Source organism: Carcharodon carcharias, chromosome 13, assembly GCF_017639515.1.
Source record: "Carcharodon carcharias isolate sCarCar2 chromosome 13, sCarCar2.pri, whole genome shotgun sequence".
Classification (NCBI taxonomy): Eukaryota; Metazoa; Chordata; class Chondrichthyes; order Lamniformes; family Lamnidae; genus Carcharodon; species Carcharodon carcharias.
This window is the reverse complement of record NC_054479.1, coordinates 116,945,586-116,967,317: the sequence shown is the minus strand read 5'-3', so window position 1 is coordinate 116,967,317 and position 21,732 is coordinate 116,945,586. Positions and strand designations below refer to the sequence as shown.

Below are 21,732 nucleotides of genomic sequence, written 5' to 3'. Positions count from 1 at the left end.
CGCTTTCCAGTCTATGCTCTTATTGCCCTAACATTTGCTTACCTATCTTGTGAAGGTCATTAAGTTCTATGACTTGTGATGGTTAGTTGGGTTCCCACAGTCCCATACCCATCATGCTTATGTGTTGGCATTATTTCCCATCATGCTCAGAAAGAGTTCTCATGGCTGCACTGGTCCACTTTAAAGCTGTTATTATTCATACCACATTTGCCTATTTTTTAAGCTGTTAATGCACACTTTAATATCAGTTTTAAAAATGAATTATTTCATTACCTCACTTCATTTACCTTTTCTGCTTCCTTTTCAATTTTATTTTCCATTCATCTTCTGTTTTAGTGGTAGTATCTGCTTCTAAGACATACAAATTAAATTTAAAAATATAGATTCCCCCACACTCCTGTCCTTCTTCTTCTGAGCATGTTGACTCATTGCTGAAGTAGATTGTCCAAATAGCCATTCTCCATGAATGGCTTTGAAGAATATGTTTATTTTATATTCATTTACTATTGGTGACTGATGGTATTTTAAAGAGATCTATGGCCTAGAAATTGGATGGCTCTGTGCCAATTTTGGATGCTAAACAGACTTGAAAGCCTCCAATACAGTAAGCAGGAGTGCACTGCATTACAAGATGGAAGTGTGCTTCCTGCCATATTGGTGAGGCAAGACATTATGGGCCAAAGCCCATGCTGGAAACAAGTGTTTGGCTCACAGAACATTCAGTTACATGACCTAAACCCTATTAGAGGCTCCTACTACAATATTGGGTTTTTCTGAATGCATTTGGTACCTTTTCAAGGAAATCAGATGCACATGTGGCCAAACCGATGCTCCTTACAGGAACTGCTTCAGGCCAAAAACCCACCAAGATAAATGAATGAAATAATTTGTTATTAAAACTGATATTAAGGTGTGCATTAACAGCTTAAAAAATAGGCAAATGTAGTTTGAATATTAACAGCTTTAAAATAGACCAGTGCAGCCATGAGAGCTCTTTCTGAGCATGATAGGAAGTACTGCCAACTCATAGGCATGATGGGTATGGTACTGTGGGAACACAATTAACATTTTCCTGAATGTGTAGCTAGGTGGAGTCGGTCATGACCTTAATGGCAGTTTTCTTGATCGCTCCTTTTTCCACTCAGCCCCCCTCCTGGTGTCACAGCAGCCCGACCTTAGAGTCCTTTTTTGCAGTGAACTGCCTGGGAAAGCTCATTAGGTTTCTGCAGCTTGCTGGCTCAATGGTAATGAGGCTCAAGGCCCAATATTGCATGTGTCTCGAGCTTACCCTTCAGGCACTGTAGTATAAGGGTATCTGGCATAGCAAGGGTTAATGTGGGACTGGGAAACAGTACTGCCCACAGTGTGATGTAAAGAGACACATGCCCTGAGACTAGAGTCAGTTGTGGACTGGATAGAGATCTGTGTAGAGCAAGCATGGGTTTAGCTCATAGCTTGGGCTATACTCTGTAGTCCTATACATAGTTATGTGTTATCAATAAACACTTAATTGTTCAACCATACAAATCAGAACCTCTTCATGAGACCCATTGAATATACAACATACAACAGGCAGAGGGATCATTCCTGTTCTCTGTTTTGGGATATATTCAAATTTCTAGTCTCCTAGTCTTCCTGACTGAAATGTACTTTCTTCCCAGTCAAAGGATCACTGACATTGTTGCTGCCTAATGTCATTTTATTTCTATTGTGGCCCAGCAGTAATACAGTGCTGTGTTTACACTTAAAACCTCATTTGAAACTTGTTGATGTTTTGCACAACTTGGTAAAAATGCTCTATTGATTGACAAAATATTGATCTAATAGAATGCCATAAGTGTGACATTACACACACATTTTATACATTATCTGCATTCATGCTTTGTGATCTTAGTGTAAAAGTGAGTAAACAGTTTTATAAAATCACTCTGCTATTTTAACACACTATTAAAACGGTGGGCAAAGAAATTTCGTGTTGATGCATCTCTACACAATTGCACAATGTAATTTCAACCAAATAAAGAATAGAGTTCCCCAATGTGAATTCAGAATGTGAACCTATGCCTATTATTCTGTGTGCTGTGCCACAAGGCCATCCTGAGGCTGGCTAACTTGAAATCATTAAAAATGTTTAGTGTTCAAGAATTTTGAGCAAATTGTGCTACAGAGCTGTCAAGTGCCTTAAATTCATTGATTGCTTCCACATTTGTTTGTTTATATGAAAGGACTTATGGTCTATTCTAGCTCTACACTACTTCTCATCCAATAATTTCCAGATTCTCTGGCCTTGACAGGTCTGTTGCAATTTATTTCCTTGGGGAAACAAGAAAAGGGAAAACCTGAAGGCTTTATTTCTCCCTGGACTGGCATGTCACAGTCCAAGAGATCTCAAGGTTTGTTATAATTTATATTTATGAAAAGCCAGTAACAAACTTTTCCTCATTCCAAAGCAATGCGATAACCTTGTGGTTGGTCGGCATTTCTTCAGATTAAAATGACATGAAGCTGAATTATGTTTTCTCCTCTGTACCATTTCATCCATTCGTATATACATTAGTAACTATAATATATGCAAAAATCTTGTGTTTATACATGGACCATAACTGAGTAATTCGTCTCTGCTATGCAAAAATCTGTCAGTTACTTAATTTCAGTGCTTAGAACAACAGCCTTTCTTAGTGTTGGATCTTGTGGATCCTTGTTGCATACTTGTAAGTGGTGGCTGAGTTGATACTATAGATAAAGTTGGTCAGGAGACACTTCTTAGGTGGAAAACATTATGTTTATTTATAAAGGTACTCAGCAGCCACCACATGTGTGCTTTCACTTTAAACCCCATCTCTATACTACTGACTATTAACTACAGTGGTAGCCGTGCAACTCCCCTATTGGTTACTAAAGATCATGTGATCTTCCTTAACCGCTTTCTTCTTAAAGGTATATTACACATTAGATAGACCAGAATTACCACATTTGGCTTGTTCTTGCTGATGAAAATGATGTATTTTATTTAAACTATTAAATTTAATTAAAAGGTTATGGTGACAAAGTTGTTTTTGTTTGACGATAAACATCATATCAGATTTATCAATACCCCAAATGTAAATGGTTTCTATTGACTGACCAGGCACATATTTATGAGGTAGAATTTTGCCCTTGATGGGCGGGCAGGCCCCAGCGGCTTGCCAACGGAAAAATTCTGCCCATGGTCTTTAAGCTTGGAAAGGGCCTAGATTTTTCAAATCCATCGTCAGACTGCTACTGTAGTGGGATAGTATTAACAGTAAAGAGATAAATCTGTCATCAATTTATTCGTCACATCATTAGAAATTACATTTATGATATGCATATTAATTCCAGCTAACTTTGTCTTTTTCAAACTCCTTTGAATGATTTTTCTCTATTTGGCTATAAAAACAAACAACAAATTGACATGGAGTTTAAAAGAGATTTGGAACCATCACTTTCCATAGATTAATGGATAACATTTCATTGTTGTTCTTGGATAAGTGGAAAATTAGTTACAAATTTTCAACTTGAACAATTAATCTTTTCTTCATAAAAGTCATTCTATTCAGTTGCACAATAAATTAGACATTAGTCATTGTATATTTTCCCAGTCCATACTATTCCTCATTAATTCTAGTTGTCCTTCTGACTTGCATCGAATTAAACAAAAAATGGGCATCAAACCAGTTAGTCAAAAAAAGGAACAAAAATGACAGATCAACTCTTTGCACCATAACAATTGAGAAGGAGGAGGTGTTAGAAATGCTATCTTTAGTGAAAATAGATAAGTAACAGGGTCAGATGTGATGCATTCAAGGGTACTGAGGGAAGTGGGAGTGTAAATTGCAGAAGCACTAGTGATAATCTCCCAGTCTTTCTTAGGCACGGGAGTGGTGCCAGAGGACTGGAGAATTGTCAATGTTACACCCTTGTTCAAAAATGGGTGCAATGATAAAGTCAGCAACTACAGACCAATCAGTTTGACTTTAGTGGCAGGGAAACTTCTGGGAACTATAGTTGGGGACAAAATCAATAGTCACTTAGACAAGTGCAGGATAATTAAGGAAAGCCAGCATGGATTCATTAAGGGATAATTATATTTAACTAACTTGCTAGAATTCTTTGAGGAGATTGATAAGGACAATGCTGTTGATGTGGTGTATATGGATTTTCAAAAGGCATTTAATACAGTGCCACACAACAAACTTGTGAGCAAAATACTAGCTCATGGAATAAAAGAGAAAGTAGGCACTTGGATAAGAAATTGGCTGTATGACAGGAAACAGAAAGTAGTGATAAATGGGTGTTTTTCATATTGGAGGAAGGCTTGTAGTGGAGTTCCCCAGGGCTCAGTGTTGGGATTCTAGTTCTTCCTGATATATTAATGACCTAGGCTGTGATGTTCAGGGTATGATTTCAAAATTTGCAGATAATATGAAGATTGGAAACGTTGCCAATTGTAATGGGGATAGTCTTGAATTTCAGAAGAACATAGGCATGTTGGTGGATTGGGCAGACAAGTGGCAGATGAGATTCAATGCAGAGAATTGTGAGATGATTCATTTTGACAGGAAGAATATGGAGCGCCAGTATAAAATAAAGGGTGAAGCTCTAAAGGAAGTGCAGGAATGGAGGGACCTCGGTGTATATGTGCATAAGTCATTGAAGATGGCAGGTTATGTTGAGAGCGCGGTTAATAAAGCATATAGTAGCTTAGGCTTTATTAATGGGACATTGAGTACAACAGTAAGGAGACCATGTTGAACTTATATAAGACACTAGTTAAGCCTCAATTGGAGGACAGCATCCAGTTCTGGGCACCATACTTGAAGAAGGATGTGAAGGCATTGGAGAGAATACATAAGAGATTCACAAGATTGATTCCTGGGATGAAGAACTGTAGCTGTAAGGACAGATTGGAAAGTTTGGGACTGTTTTCCTTGGAGAAAAGAAGGCTGAGAGGAGACTTGATAGAGGTATTCAAGATCCTGAGGGTATGGACAGGGTAAATAGTGAGAAATTGTTCTCACTCAAGAACTGGAGAGCACAGATTCAAAATAATTGGCAAAAAGAGTAAAAACGATGTGAGGAAAATTTTTTTCACCCAGAGGATGATTGGGGTCTGGAATAAACTTTCTGAGAGGGTGGTGGAGGCAGGTTCGATTGAGATATTTGAAAGGGAATTGGATTGCTACCTGAAAAGAAGAATGTACAAGGTTACAGGGATAAAGCAGGGGAGTGGGACTAGGTAGAATGCTCTTTCAGAGAGCCAATGCAGACTTGATGGGCCAAATGGCCTCTTTCTGCACTTTAAAAATTCTGTGATTCTTTGATTGTACCACTGTTGTAAGATTTTGCTTTACAGATTTTTTTTAGTAAGCATTTTCCTGCTTTCTGAAAGTGATGAGGCAGACAGCCAAGTGTCAACCATCCTGTAGTCTTTGGATTTCATGTTCAAAAGCCACGGAAATAGATTTTCCTTCCTTTTCTGATTTGACCTAACATTTTCCTGAACTCACCACTTCAATTGTAATCTAGTCCTGGTCTGTATCCCAACCTATTTGTACAATTTTTCTGCTAAAATTAGAGAACACCATGTTTATTATTTAGTAATGACCCAGATCAGATTGACCTTGAATATTAGTGATATATATAGACCCATGTATCAGTAAAGCAGAAATTCTTTCGATCTTATTTCCATTCAGCTAAGTTGTGTTTTTTTTGCTCACAGTAGTGTCTCATAATTGTACCTTGCTAGTTCTCTCGGTTCAAATAAAATAATATTAGAAATTATGTGATTTGTTCACTTCATGATTTATTATTATAATGTTTAAAAATCCAAAAATTAAAATTAAACCTAACTCAGATTTACTACTCAGAGCGATGAGTAACAATGCAGCATTTGAAAGCACAAGTTTACTACTCCTTTCAAGGAATCACTTAACATTACAACATTAGAAAGAACATTATTTTGTTCTTAATTGATATTGACCATTCATTCCAAAGCAATGTGATCTTCCTGGTCAGTAGCTCTATACATACCGCATGTTATAAAGGCAAACATTTACAGAGAATTGGATCAAGGCAGCAGAAGGCACTGTCACCAATGATGGGGTAAAGGAAGGGAGGAGGCACAAATTCTGGAGTCAGAGAAAGGATGCATGCTGCAGAATATTACATAGATAGAGTAAATTAGCTTATGGATGGAATTAAATACAAGGATAAGGATTTTAAATTTAATCCATTGGGGCAATGGGAACTCAGCTAAGAATGGAAGCTGAGCAAATGGGAAGGACTCATGCAGCAGAGTTTTGTTTATGTTTATGGGGAATGCAGCATGAGAGACTAGCAAGGCAGTGTATAAATAATGAAGTCTGGAGGTGACAAAAAGGGGCTAAGGTGGGGTGAAGGCAGTTAATGTTACACAGGTTTAAGACTGAGATGAGGAGGAATTTTTTCACTCAGGGGGTGGTAAACCTTTGGAATTCTCCACCCCTAAGGGCTGTGGAAGCTCAATCATTCAGCATGTTCAAGACAGAAATGAACAGATTTCTGGATATTAATGGCATCAAGGGATAAGGAGATAGTGGGGTAAAATGATAGATGATCAGCCATGATCTTTTTGAATGGCTCAGCAGGCCTGATGGGCAGAATGGCTTACTTCTGCTTCTATACAATGTGGCAAAGATTAGTGGTAATCCAGAGGATTGGGAAAGTTTTAAAAACCAACAAAAGATGACCAAAAAATAAATGGGGAGAAAATAAACTTTGAGGGCAAACTAGCAAGTATCATAAAAATGGACAGTAAGAGCATATTTAAATAGATAAAAAGGAAGAGAGAGGCCAAAGCGAACATAGGCCCCTTAGAGAATGAGACTGGGGAAATAATAATGGGGAACCAGGAAATGGCAGTGGAGTTAAATAAATAATTTGCATCAGTCTTCATGGTAGAAGGCACTGATAGCATTCCAAAAATATTAAATAATAAAAGGGCAAAAGGGAGGGAGGAAATAAATACAATAACTATCACTAGGGAAATGGAGCTAAAGTCTGATAAGTCCCCTGGACCTGATGGGTAGTATCCTAGGATCTTAAAGGAAGTAGCCATTGTCATGAAAATATAATAACTTTCATAATGTTATTGGTATTTATTGCAAAGTAGGAATAGTGTGGTCTGGATAGTCTGTATGTGTGTGTATGTGTGTGTGTGCTTACTGAATTAAAGACAGCTGGTCTGAAGGCTTTGATGTATCAGAAGAGAAGCTAGGTTTGAAACACTAAATAAATAAACATGGCTGAAGTATTAGAATGTGAGGTGTAAAGGAAAAATTGCATTTTTAGATAAGCCAGCATGGTTTGAATTTCAAAGAAGAGGGTGGAATGTTCCACTTAGCCAGAAGAAGCCAGCAGTGTGTTTATTTTTCCCAAAGCTTACTGATAAAATTGACTTAATGAAAGATTTTTATCATTAGAAAGGTAAAGTCCAAAGACATATTGAAACAATGAAATTTGCATTTAAAGGGAAAAATGCATAAAGGAGAGAAGGCTATGTGTAATCCGTAGGCATTCTAAGATCTAATGAATGTGAAAAGCCTCCAGCCTCTATGTACCAAACTACTGCCTATAGGAACTGAAGCTAAGAGAATTCAATGTGAATATCCCTGTTCAGGGTATTGTATGCTTTGTCTGGGTCTGTTAAAATCGATTTTGTTTTTACTTGCCTTAAGAGGGGTGTAACTGGGAGTCAGATTAATTAAGGGAGTTAGGAATTATCATAGTAGTAATTTGTAGACCTATGTATATGCTTAAAATTATCTCTTTTATCAATAAATGTTTAAGTTAATTTTGTTAAAAAACCCTAAGACTTGGTGGACTATTGCATTCAAGGCATGCATCTCAAAATAAAAATACAAATTGCAAAACAGTTGTGGCATTGTTTCCAGTTCCCCTCTGGGATTCTAGCAGCTTAACATTTACTATCTGCTGTGCCATAACACTACAGAGATAGTGAATGTACTGTTAGTAATCTTCCAAGAATCCTTAGATTCTGGTTAAGCCCCAGAGGATTGGAAAAATGCCAATGTAACATGCTGATTCAAAAAGGGACGGAGACAAAAAACAGGTTTTTTCGATAAGCCAGAGTGGTTTGAATTTCAAAGGAGAGGGTGGAATGTTACACTTAGCCAGAAGAAGCAAAACAGTGTGTTTATTTTTCCCAAAGTTTACTGATTAAAATTGGTACTGCGAAAGATTTTTATTATTAGAAAGGTCCAAACATATTGAAACAATGCATTCAAAGGGAAATATATATATAATGGAGAGTTACAGGCCAGTTAGCTTAACATCTGTTTGAGATGTTGGGAAAATGTTAGAGTCTATTATAAAGTATGTAATGGCAGAGCATTTAGAAATACATAATATAATCAAGCAGAGTCAACATGGCTTCATGAAACTGAAATCATGCCTGACAAATTTATTAGAATTCGTTGAGGAGGTAATAAGCAGGATAGATAAAGGGGAACCAGTAGATGTAATATATTTGGATTTCCAAAAGGTGTTTGATAAGGTACTGCATATAAGGCTACTTCGTAAGACAAAAGCCCATGGTGTTGGGGGTAGGATATTAGCATGGATAGAGGATTAGCTAACTAATAGAAGACAGAGAGTAGGGATAAGGGGAGTATTTTCAGGATGGCAACCTGTAACTAGTGTAGTACCACAGGGATCAGTGCTGGGGCCACAATTATTTACAACACATATTAATGACTAGGATGAGGGAAGTTAATGTGCTATCACCAAGTTTGTGGATGACACAAAAATAGGTGGGAAGGCAAGCGGTGAGGATGACACAAAGGGTCTGCAGAGGGTTATAGACAGGTTAAGTGAATGGGCAAAAACTTGGCAGATGGAATATAATGTTGGAAAATGTGAAGTTATTCACTTTGGCAGGAAGAATAGAGGAGCTGAATATTAGTTAAATGGAGAAAGACTGCAGAAAGCTACAGCACAGAAAGATTTGGGGGTCTTTGAGCACGAATCACAAAAAACTAGCATACCAATTCAGCAGGTGATGGGGAAGGCCAATGGAATGTTGGCCTTTATTTCAATGGGAATGGGGTATAAAAATAGGGAAGTCTTGCTAAAACTATACAAGTTAGGCCACACCTAGAATACTGTGATCAGTTTTGGTCCCCTTATCTAAGGAACGATATACTGGCGTTGGAGGCACTCCAGAGAAGGTTCACTAGGTTGATCCTGGGATTTTCTTATGAGGAGAGATTGAGTAGATTGGTCCTGTACTCATTGGAGTTTAGAAGAATGAGAGGTGACCTTATGAAACATATAAAATTCTTAGGGGGCTTGACAGGGTAGATCCTGAGGGGTCATTTCCCCTTGTGGGGAAACCAGAGGGTATAGTCTTAGAGTAAGGGGTTGCCCATTTTAAACAGAGGTGAGGAAATTTCTTCTCTCAGAGGGCAGTGAATCTGTGCAATTCTTTACCACAGAGGGGTGTAGAGGCTGGTTAAGTATATTCGTTAAGTATATTCAAGGCTGAGATAGACAGATTTTTAACCAGTAAGGGAATCAAGTGTTATGGGGAAAAGGCAGGAAAGTGGAGTTGCGGATTGTCAGATTAGCGATGATCTCATTGAATGGCGGTGCAGACTCGATGGGTTGAATGGCCTACTTCTGCTCCTGCATCTTATGGTCTTATGTTCCTATTCTTTATGACAGAAATGGCATAGCATTTAGAATTCAGCATATGTTCTGAAAAGTTATTACTAAGCTGTTATTACAAACTGTCTGGTTCAGCCTGGAACAGTTAGTGAATATGGGGATGGAGTTAAGGGCTATGGATTGAGGTTTGTGATAGGTGCCAAAGATAGAGGCAGCCATGGTTCAGTTGGTAGCACATGTGTCTACAGTCACAAGGTTCCGGGTTCAAGTTCCACTCCAGGGCTTCAGTACAATCAAAAATCCAGTGTAGTATGGAGAGAGTGCTGCACTGTTGGAGGTGCCATCTTTCAGATGAGATGTTAAGCCGAGGCCTGCTCAGATAGATATAAAAGGCCCCATGGCATATTTCAAAGAAGAGCATGGGAATTATCTGCAGTATTCTGACCAATTATTTATCCCTCAATCAACATCACAAAAAAGAGTATCTGGTCACTATCATAATGCTGTTTGTGGGAGTTGCTGTGTGTACATTGGCTGCACGTTTCCTGCATTACTGTAGCAATTATGGTTTATTTAGTGGGTAATGTACCTTTTAAGAATAATACTTGTTAGGCAATATCACGAACTGTGGTAACCAATAGGGTTTTAGCATGGGCTACCTCAGGAGTCAGTGTGGAGACAGAGTTAGAGTTGGAAGCAAATGTGTAGTTGCTGCTCAGTATGTTTTAAATAAACGTTGTGTCCACCCAAGAAGTGTCTGTAGATCAGCTCTATCATTAACGTACAACTCAGCCACCCTACAACAATTACACTATAAATAGTACTTCATTGGCTGTAAATTAAGTGCTCTGTATTTCCAGTGCTCGTGAAAAGTGTAATATAAATGCAAGTCTTTCTTTCTGCTGATGGCTTTTCTTCTGCCAGTGTTGAGCTGTGGAGGATGTCATTACTTATCTGTAAAGAATTACTGTGAGAGCCCAATAAGGAACACACATGCAGCAGGAACAGATCACGCACTGAGAGTAAGAAAAAGGGGAGGACGAAGAGTTAGACATCACGGTGCAAATATAATGTGTGACAGAAAAAAACATGCAACATGCAAAGACTGAGTCACAGGAATATCCAGCAAGCGACAACAACAAAAAAAAACTTTTAAATTGATCGGATGTCGGCCTTTGTGGCCGTTGCCATGGGTTACCAGCCGCTTCCGCCGGGGTGACGCAGGCGTAGAAGCTGGAGGAGACATCCGGGTCTCGGCATCTGCGCATGCGCCAGGAACCGCCGAGCCGTTGGCGTTGTGAACGGCGTCGTATGAACGAGAAAGGAGTCAGTCCCTGGGCAGCTGAATTCATCCACCCCGAGTCCCGGGAGGCCAATCAAAACTACGGGAAGGAACCTGCCCGAGGCCGGCTCCGGCATACCTGGACGACTTTGTTTGCCCCTCGTTAATTTTTGAAAGTGCTGCCTGGTTTCTGGGGAAACGGAAGCCTCTGAGTGAGTGTCGGGGCTGTGAAGAAAACTGCTGCTCGGTCAGAGAGAGAGGGGAGGCCGGGGGTTGGGGGGGGGATACAACCTGCAAGATGGGCTGTACGCTGAGTACCGAGGACAAAGCGGCAGTGGAGAGATCCAAAATGATCGACAGAAACCTGCGGGAGGACGGGGAGAAAGCGGCCAGAGAAGTCAAACTGCTGCTGCTGGGTGAGTGAGGGGAGGGAGAGGATGTATCTGAGCGACTGAGGGGGCTCTCCACCGTCCCCTGCTCCCCCACTTCAATTCCATTGCAACTCCCAGCTCAGGCTTTGAAAGGTTGAGAGCTTTCTCCTCCCCACCCCCCACCCCCCACCCCCCCAGTTCAGCCTTTATTTTTGCTGGTCAGTGCTTGAATTTATGACAACAGGTACTGCAGAATCACAGTCGAATGTTTCATCGAATGTTTTAAAGCTTTAAATCTTGCCATCCAGGTTTGCGATCCAATCTTTTTTCACCTTCCCCCTGTTTTTTAACCAGCCAGAATTGTCGTCGTCGTCCCCCTCCCTAAAAAAAAACCCCAGAACGTCAACACCGTGTAACTTACCTTATTTTTTGTCGTGAATGCCAGATGAATCCAGCTGCTGCTTGTTTTGCTCCCGCTTGTAATGCAGTTTTGGTTTTAAAATGTGCAGGAAATGAAACGGTCGGAGGTGGCTGCTTTTTCAGACTGCTTTGGATGGATCATTCGGAAAGTTTTTTTTCAACCGCTGACCAACTGTGTTATAGTAATTTTAATTTGTGCTAACACCGCGCTGGTGTGGAACAAAATCGATAGTTTAAAAACTGCAATCCTGTACCAATTCCGTGTCGTTAAAACTTTACGTTCTTGCGCGCATCTAGCTTGGCTTTGGATCTTCAATAGAACAATAATATATCAAGGAGTTAAACAGATCGTGACAGATTGGTCATGCGTTTTCATTCACTGGACCTCCGCGCATTTGGTGATGTTTAGTTCTCTGTTTGATTCCGATTAAGAGCATTTAGTTATGGAATATTAATTTGCAATTGATATTCTATTTGCAAGTGGTATTCATGTGGAGTATCTCGCGGTTTTTTGAGCTTTATAATATTTTGATGCAGCTATTAAACATCACAGGTTTTGGGTGTGTTCGAACAATCACTTCCCGTTTTCAGGTAACATGTGTTGCAGCATGCAATATCAATATGGAAAAGAATGTTTTGTGCTTAGGTTCATGTACATCTGTCTTTTTTTGACCAGAATGTTTACATTTTAAAAATCAACTTAATCACTTGCAATTCGTTCAAGCATATCAGTCTGGCAAAACAATTGGAAGTGGAAACCTAAGCAAGCCTAAGCATACTTCTAGTACTATTGCACTTAGTTTTAATCTATTATACAGTACAGTAATGTGTCTCGATTTCGAGATTTAAATATTACTTTTTCTGGGGGTGCTAAGGCTTGCTTTTAATGCATAACTGTATTTAGCATCACAAAATGGAGAGAGGGCTTTAGGCAAGGTTTTTTTAGTGCAAGCTATTGATGATGACCAATGTGTTTAACATATTTAATAGCCAGCCTTCTTTGAACTGTGAAGAAATTGGTACAATCGGGCACTGAAGATGTAGTTTTGTATATTATGAACCTTGAGTTGCTAATGAATTAGCCTAATGAGACAATTTTGAGATGTGCATTTTTGTATATCTTTATTTTCATTTCTGTAATTATTGATGTGAAAGCATGTCTGTTGGAAGAGTTTACACTGGTTTGTTGCCATATAGATGCTATAAGCAATTGGGGTGTCAGCTGATAATTGGATTGGATAATATAATGGCATTAGACTAGAACACATTAATCAATGTGTTAGCTACATGTGTATACTTGGATTTCTGATAAGCAAATACAAACTGAGTAATAAACACCATTGGACACATGACCTCAGTGCTCATATTCCCATGGTGTATGCATTAGTATGCTAACCTTTTTGTACATTTGTTGGTAAAGCTATAAAATGCCAAATAGTGTGTGCACAAATTATTTTTGGTTGAACATAACATCGGAAATAGAAGCAGGAGAAGACCACACAGCCCATGCAGCTTGCTGTGCCATTCAATATGACCATGGCTGATCTGTGGCTTCAACTCCACTCTCTGCACCCCCCACCCCCCCAAATATCCCTTAATTCCCTCAGAGATCAAAACTTTGAATATCCCAGCCATAAATATATTCAGTGATGGAGCATCCACAATATCCACAATCTTCTGGGCTAGAGAATTCCAAGGATTCATAACCCTTTGATGAATTTTCTCCCCATCCTAACCCTAAATTATTGGCTCATTATCCTGCGATTGTGCCCCCATGTTCTTGTTTCCCCTGTTGGGGAAACAACCTTTGTGTTTACTTTATCAAGTCCCTTCAGAATTATGTATTTTTCAATAGATCACATCTCATTCTTCTAAACTGCATGGAATATGGGCCCAATTTACTCAGCCTCTCATTCTAGAGGTGAATCCAGTGAATCTCCACTCTGCTGCCTCCATTGCAAGTATTTTCTTCCTTAAAAAATAATGCGAGTCTCTCTACAGACCCTCCAACTGCCTGATGAGCAGTGTTGTTTTGTAGTGTGAACTTTAATCGCGTGGCCTCCTTCAGACTCGGGTGATGCCCGGAACCTGTGTCTGTCCAGGATGCTGGTTTGGGTTGAGCTTCCAACGGCTCTGGGTTCCTGCCTTCCCAGCCGCAGTACATTCCCTGCTGCACACAGTATTCGTGTCACCAAAGCTCTGTACAATTGTAGCAAGAATTCTTTATTCTTGTACTCCAGCATCCTTGCAATATAGGCTAGCATGTCATTTGCCTTCCTAATTGTTTGCTGTTCAGGCATGCTAATTTTGTTCCTGGTATCCGTACACCTAAGCCCCTCTAATCATCAACATTTACAAGTTTCATGCCTTTTTAAAAAAAAATATTTTGCTCTTCCATTCTTACAACCATAATGAATAATCTGATACTTCCCTACATTATACTGTACCTGCCACCTTGTTGCCTACCCACTTAACTTGTCCAGATCTCTTTGCAACCTTTTTGTGTCCTCCTCACAACTTGTATCCCCATCTAGTTTCATACCATCAGCAAACCTAGATATATTAGTCTGTCTCTGTGTTTAAGTCATGAATATATATTGTAAATAGTTGATCCTTGCAGCCCCCTACTAATCACAACTTGCCAACTTGAAAATACCCCATTCATCTCTGCTCTATGCTTCTAGTCTTCTATTCATGCTAATTTTTACCTCGAACTAGATGAGCCCTTATCTTGCATATTGACTTTTGCATGGCACCTTATAGGGAAAGTGCGAGAATCCATTATTAAGGAAGTTACAACAGGATACTTAGGAAATCATAATGTGATCAGGCAGAGCCAACATGGCTTTATGAAAGGAAAATTGTGTTTACTTAATCTATTAGTTTTTTGACGAAGTATCATGCAAAGTGGATAAAGGGAAACCGGTACATGTGTATTTGGATTTTCAAAAGGCATAAGGTGCCACATCAAAGGTTACTACACAAGTTAAGAGAGCATAGTGTAGGGGGTGACTTATTAGCATGGATAAAGGATTGGTTAGCTAACAGAAAACAGAGTGGGGATAAATGGGTATTTTCAGATTGGCAAGCAGTAAATAGTGGCGATAAAAACGTCAACTCTTTTCTTCTCCGCCGATGCTGCCAGACCTGCTGAGTTTTTTCAGGTAATTCTGTTTTTGTTTTTGTTTTAGTAAATAGTGGAGTGCTGGTTCCTCAACTTTTTACAATCTATATCAATGACTTGGATAAAGGGACTGAATGTATGGTAGCTAAATTTGCCTAGGGCACCAAGATAGGTAGGAAAATAAGTTGTCGAGAAGGGGTAGACAGTCTGCAAAGGGATTATAGACAGGCTAACTGAGTGGGCAAAAAATGGGTAAATGAGGACTGACTTTTCCACTTTGGCAGGAAGAATAGAAAAGAGAGAGATTCTGAGTTACAGAAGAATCTTAGTGTTTTAGTATGTAAATGACAACAAGTTAGTATGCAGGTACAGCAAATGATTAGGAAGGCAAATGAAATTTTGGCATTTATTGCAAGAGGAATGGAATAAAACATAGGGATGTTTTACTGCAGGTATCCAGGGCCTTGGTGAGACCACATCTGGAGTACTGTGTACAGTTTTGGTCTCCTTATTTGACAAAAAGATATAACTGCTTTAGAAGCAGTTCAACGAAGATTTACTCAAATCACGCCTGGGATGAAGGGCTTATTTTATGAAGAAAGGTTGAACAGGTTGGGCCTGTATCCATTGGAGTTTAGAAGAATGAGAGGTAATCTGATTGAAATGTATAAGATCTTGAGGGGACCTGATAGGGTGGATACCCAGAGGATGTTTTCTCTTCTGGAGGAGACTACAATTAGGGCTCATGATTTAAGAATAAGAGGACTTCCTTTTAAGACAGAGATGAGAATTTGTTTTTTTGAAGGTCTGTGGAATTCTCTTCCCCATAAAGTAGCTGGGCCTCTAAATATATTCAAGGCTGAATTAGATTTTTGATCGACAAGGGAGTCATGGGTTATAGGAGGCAGACAGGAAAGTGCAGCTGAGATCATAACCACATCAACTATAATCTTGGAAAAACTCAGCAGGTCTGGCAGCATCGGCGGAGAAGAAAAGAGTTGACGTTTCGAGTCCTCGTGACCCTTCATGAGGACTCGAAACATCAACTCTTTTCTTCTCCGCCAATGCTGCCAGACCTTCTGAGTTTTTCCAGGTAATTCTGTTTTTGTTTTGGATTTCCAGCATCTGCAGTTTTTTGTTTTTATCAACTATAATCTTGTTGAATGGCGGAGCAGGCGCAAGGGGCCAAATGGCCACCTCCTTCTCCTATGTCCTGTGTTCCTTTTGGAAATCCAAATTTGATGTTAACTTCAGCTCTGAAGAAGAGTCTTACGGACTCAAAATGTTAACTCTGTTTCTCCCTCCGCAGATGCTGCCAATCCTGCTGAGTTTTTCCTGCATTTTCTGTTTTTATTTAGGCCTGTGCTGGAGTTGTAGCAACTATCCAATTAGTCTCATTTTCCTTTTTTTCAGCAAATATTTTCTTTTCAAGTATATATCCAGTTCTCTCTTGAAGATTACTCTTGAATTTGCTTCTACCGCCCTTTCAGGCAATACATTCCAGACAATCATAACTCGTGTTTAAAAATAAATAATCCTCCTTGTATGGCCCTTTTATCAATTATGTTAAAGCTGTCTTCTAGTTATCAATCCAGTGGAAATTCAATTAAAACGTCATAATTATGAATATATCAATTGCTCCCTATCCATCTCTACTCTAAAGAGAGCAATCCTAGTATCTCTCAGCTTTCCACATGGCTGAAGTCCCTCTTTCCTGTGTTTCTATATATCTTATATAAGGTCATAAATTGAAACAGGAGTAGGCCGTTCAGTCCGTTGAGCCTGCTCCACCCATTCATTAAACTTTATTACTGGGAGGATGTTTGGGTGGGGGTTGTGTGCAGGGATGGGGGAAATGAGCGTGGAGGGGAGGGGGTGTGGAGGAGAGCGGGGATAGGAAGGTGGTTGGGGTGACTGTGGTTGTGGACGTGGGGTTCTTTTATTTGTTCATGGAATTGGGACATCGCTGGCTTGGCCAGCATTTACTGCCCTTGAGAACTGAGTGGCTTGCTTGGCCAATTCAGAGGGCATTTATGAGTCAGCCACGTAGCTGTGGGCCTGGAGTCTGATGTAGGCCAGACCAGGTAAGGGACGGCAGATTTCCTCCACTAAAAGACATTAGTGAACCGGATGGGTTTTTACGACAAGTCGGCAATGGTTTCATGGTCCATCATTAGACTTCTAATTCCAGATTTTTATTGAATTCAAATTCCACCTGTGGTGGGATTTGAACCCAAATCTCCAGAGTTTTACCCTGGGTCACTGGATTACTAGTCCAGTGACAGTACTATTACACCACCGTTGGAGGTAGGCACGCAGGGGTGGGATTGGAGGCGGGCAGGCAGGGGTGGAGGAGATGGCCCTGCTGGGGGATTGGAGGTGGGCGGGGGACTGGGGGTGCTGGGTGGGCAGGGAGTTAGGGCGAGGGGGACAAAGGTGGGTGAGGGAGGGGTGTTGGGGAGGTGGTTAGTGGGACTGGTTGGTATGGGTTGGTGTCAGTTGTGGTGCTAAGTGTGGGATGGTGTACCCGGTTGTGGTGCTTAGTTGAGTTATGCTGGCTAATTGCTGAGTTAGACCAAGTATTAACTAGTGTAACATTTCTTGGGTACGTATTCAGGTAAGTCCCACGTAACTAGAGTCAAGCCTCTGACGCTGAGCTTTGTGTCAGAGATTTTCACTGAGGGTCCTGGATAGTGCAACTCAGCCGATTGGTACTTTAAACTTCCCGGGCAATTTCAGTGCGTGTGTGCGTGTCAGAACTTCTGCAGGATCCTGTCTTGCATCTCCCAACTTTCACTCCATCACTGACAATCTGGATGCTAGAAGATTTGGGCCCATATGATCTGTGTATGCATGTGCAGTAAGCTAAACCTTTCCATATCTGGGCATCTTTTGGTTTTGGTTTTCTTGAGCTTCTTGGAGGAAAGTGGAATTGTGCTGGTATCAGTCAGCAGTTTTCTAGCAGAAGGGCTTGAAGTAAATGAGTTGTTACATACCTACTTAATGAATGTAGAAGATCAGCTTTTTGATCCCGTAAGTTGTTCATAGTTGGAATGCAACAAATAGAAACTTAGATGTTTAGGCAATTGTACTTGTGTTCTACTATTAAGTTTGACGTGACCCTGTTATTTTAAACAGGAGGGATTGAAAATTTAAGTTTTAAAAATGGTGGATAAGCAGGTGCACCACTTGTAGTTGGAATATAGTTGCAACAAGTTTGCATGACAGATAAATTTAAGTGGTAACAATGCTCAAGATGTTTTATGAAGGAACAGGTCACTGGGTAAATTTGGGTAGTTTGCTCATTAAATTCAGGCCAAGTGAAGTGCTTTTGAAAATTAGCTTAAACTAAAATAGGACTTCTATCGTTGTTCACACAAAACTCTATCTGTTTGAGTCCGGTTCAAAACACATGCACTCCATGGACTAGTGCCTAGAACTAATTTCTGGATTCAAACATAAGATGAGATTCATCTGCACACCAGAATTTTCACAAGGTCCTTAACCTTGATAATTGTTTTAAATTATTTTTCTTGCATTGTGTTCTTGGCTGCCTTACTGACAATGCATAGGTCCTGCTAAGTTCAAAGATTTCTGTAAATTGCAAGGTATGGACCTTTTTTTTAACCTTGAGTTTTTGTGGACATCTCAAATTTTAATTGAATTTATTTTGTTCCTGTAGAACAACTGCCTTTCTGATGTTTCAGTAGATAAGTACATACAGAGCTGGAATTTGATTGTGTGCACTGTTAGCTAATCTTAAGGCAATGGTGGAGGTACTACAGTTAGCCTCTGTGTATTGGGGATAAGGGGAAGAAAAATCAGACCACAATTCCCTTATCTTTATTGCTATCTTGTAACAACCCCCCCCACCCCCACCCCCACCCCCACCCCCACCCCCGTAGTAAATAAATGCATTGAAGGTTTTAACGCCCTTCTACAATCAAAGCCTAGAAGCATAGTTAGTTGAAGGGCTAACAGCTGAAAAAGTTCCTAATACCTGCAGAGTAATACCCTACAGTCCACAGATGCTGCCAGACCTGCTGAGTTTTTCCAGATATTTTTGTTTTTGCTTTGGATTTCCAGCATCCACAGTTTTTTTGCTTTTATACCCTACAGTGGGTGGCTGCCTTATGAAACGAGAAAAAAAAATCTAAAAATGTTACCAGGTAGTAACATCTGACAAAATTTTAATTGAAACTCCTGGTTAATCTATCATAAAAACTATTTCCCATTCAGTATTGTTGAATGATCCACCATTCAGCTTCAAAGGCTTGGCTTAGTTTCCTCTTCTCAGCTTGTCTAGGGCTACGGTTATAAAGGAGTTGGGACACAAATCAAGATTAATTATTTTTAAAAACTCCTAATTAACATTCTATGAATTGTAAATTTGGGTTTTAATTTTTCAGCTAACAATGGTGATTACATTGGCTATTTTGAAAAAGTGACGCACTTGCATCTGAAAATGTTGACTGTGTAGAAGTTAAACAAAAAGGAAAATGCTGTATATGAAATAAATGGGGATAAACAGCAATTTATGGTGGTGATTAAATGCTATCTATCATATTGGATTCTTGAAGTGCATGCATACTTAAGCATCTTTGTGAAGATGAAAATTAGTGCTATATTTTGAAGACGATGCTGTGGATGCATTTTACTAATTGGGATATCTAACGTTTGGAATCTCTTGGCCGTTTAATACAGCCCAAGGGATGGAGAATGGTTTCCATTTGAATTCAGTAAAGTAAAAATGCTAGATTTCATACTGGAGTGTGGAGAGATGGGAATAGAGTAGCACTCCAACAGTCTAATAGACTATCACATTATTGCTGTTATTGTACGGCATCAAATACTGTGTGTTATTAATTGCTTGTTTAATGCTCCCACCAGACCTTTTAATAAATGAGGTGGTCTTAATATGAATACTGTCTTACAGATTGTTAGGAACCTAAAGCTGATCAGCAAAAGGTTGGTGGTAAAGATAGTTAATTCCCCTATTTTAAAATCAATTTCAAAAACAGCATGTATTTCCCCCAACCTGTGTTATCTACTTTCCTACCACTGTGCTGCATCTTGGGTGATATAGCTGAGAATATTCAGCCATTGGGCTTGACCCTAAGTGACCTTTGGATAGGTTGGTGGATGGGATACATAGTATGGGAAAGATACATCTGAAAAATTACTTCCGATTTAAATTGCAAGAGCAGGGCAAGGGTCTGTTGAGTAGGAAACCATAAACTTTCTCAAGTTTTCAAACACATGTTCCTTTGTTTCAAGAAGAGCTAATAGGATTTCTGCAGACATGATAGAGGGTCGTGCCAAGTAAAGCTCGTGGTTGAAACTTGCGATAAAAGTTAATGCTGCTATCGGCCTGTTCAACTATAATCCCATTATAGCAGGCAAGCTAAGCCTGATCTTTCTCAGTAGTTAATCATCTGGTTAATTGGCATCTTGGGAGAACAGACAGCCTTTACTGATCCACTTAAGGTGTCCTGGATTGTAAAATTGTGATACCTATTCCACTGCACGTTGCATGTATTATAGAATTACATCATTCTATTACTAACACAGTGCTAAGCAGAGTGGACTTTGGGCTAATAAATTTATACCTTAGTAATATTGTGCCTGAGAGCCCTGCCTAAAGTAGAGTAACTCAAATTAATAAAAGGCAAATTTCAAACCAATGTCTGAAACTCTTCATACACTGACCTAATGCATAGAATTGATCCCATAGTAGTAGATAGAAACATCACTTAAGGGCCAACTGAATGCTGCATTGATGAGGTGCTATCTTTTTAGATAGTTGACTTAAAGTGAGCTGAATGGTCTTGTTTTGTCAATGTTTATTTTTGCTGAAGCATTATTAAAGTTTTTGTCATAAGGTAAATGGTGCCCTTTTAAAGCAAAATACAACCGCTTGCTAATGAGTATAACTGAATTTCTTCCATTTGCTGTTGAGTTTTGTTAGTGGCTTTTTGTCACCAGATGACACATACTGTGTTTTGAAACCCATAAACTAGATGTATATTTCAGTATGTACATTAGAAATACATAAGGCATATAATGATAGTGTTATTTTTCTTAATATTTCCTCTACCAACTTTTTCTCTTCCTTTCTGGAGACATTTAGAATGTCATATGGCATCATGGACACTGGTTAACGTCAGTGCCTTGCCAAGGGTGCTGATGAGGTACATAGTAAATACCAGCAGACCTTTCAATCACAGCCTGAGCCCAATCTTTTTCTAACCTGCATTTGTTGGTCACGTTGCTTCATTAAGTTCTCCTCAGATAAACTCTAAAAATTTTAAGACACGGTGTAAGTACAACCCCATTCACACCATCGTGGAAAACAAGCTAATAGCACATGTGTTGCAGCACAGGATTTTTGATGTAAGTGGTCTTTCCAAAATGGTGTCTCGCATTAGATGACAAAAATTACCACCTTTCCATTATTACAGCACTAGAACCTAATGTGTTTAACGTGCAAACTTTTAAAGTTAAAATTGTGTACTTACCAACTTGAATTTCAACAATTTCCTGGATTCCTGCTAAGAATGATCGAGGCATCTGAAAACAAGTGAGGATTTTCAGTAACTGGTCTCATTATCCTCAAGTACCAAAGGGGACTGTAAAAGTGATATCGCCAAACATGTTGAAGATGCAATGAGATCCAGAGTATGTAGCATTTTGTTTTACACTTAAAAAAGGGACTATGGGAGTTGGAGATTATTTCATCTGTTGCAAGTGATTTTTCAGAGAAGAATTTTATGCCTTCCACTGTTTATTTCAAAATTTGAATGTTTTATACATTTCAGTGTAATACTGTGGAAAATGAGGCTAAAATT

At 39.4% G+C, this 21,732-nt stretch overlaps 1 protein-coding gene across 1 annotated transcript in view; it reads left to right on the top strand.

Moving 5' to 3' along the window:
- The first annotated feature begins 10,944 nt into the window (after positions 1 to 10,944).
- LOC121285804 (guanine nucleotide-binding protein G(i) subunit alpha-1) overlaps positions 10,945 to 21,732 on the top strand; it is a 45,626-nt gene continuing 34,838 nt past the window's right edge. The window contains exon 1 of the mRNA XM_041202637.1: positions 10,945 to 11,385. Coding sequence (XP_041058571.1) covers positions 11,268 to 11,385 — 118 coding nt within the window. The 5' untranslated portion in view covers positions 10,945 to 11,267. The remainder of the gene's footprint in view (positions 11,386 to 21,732) is intronic.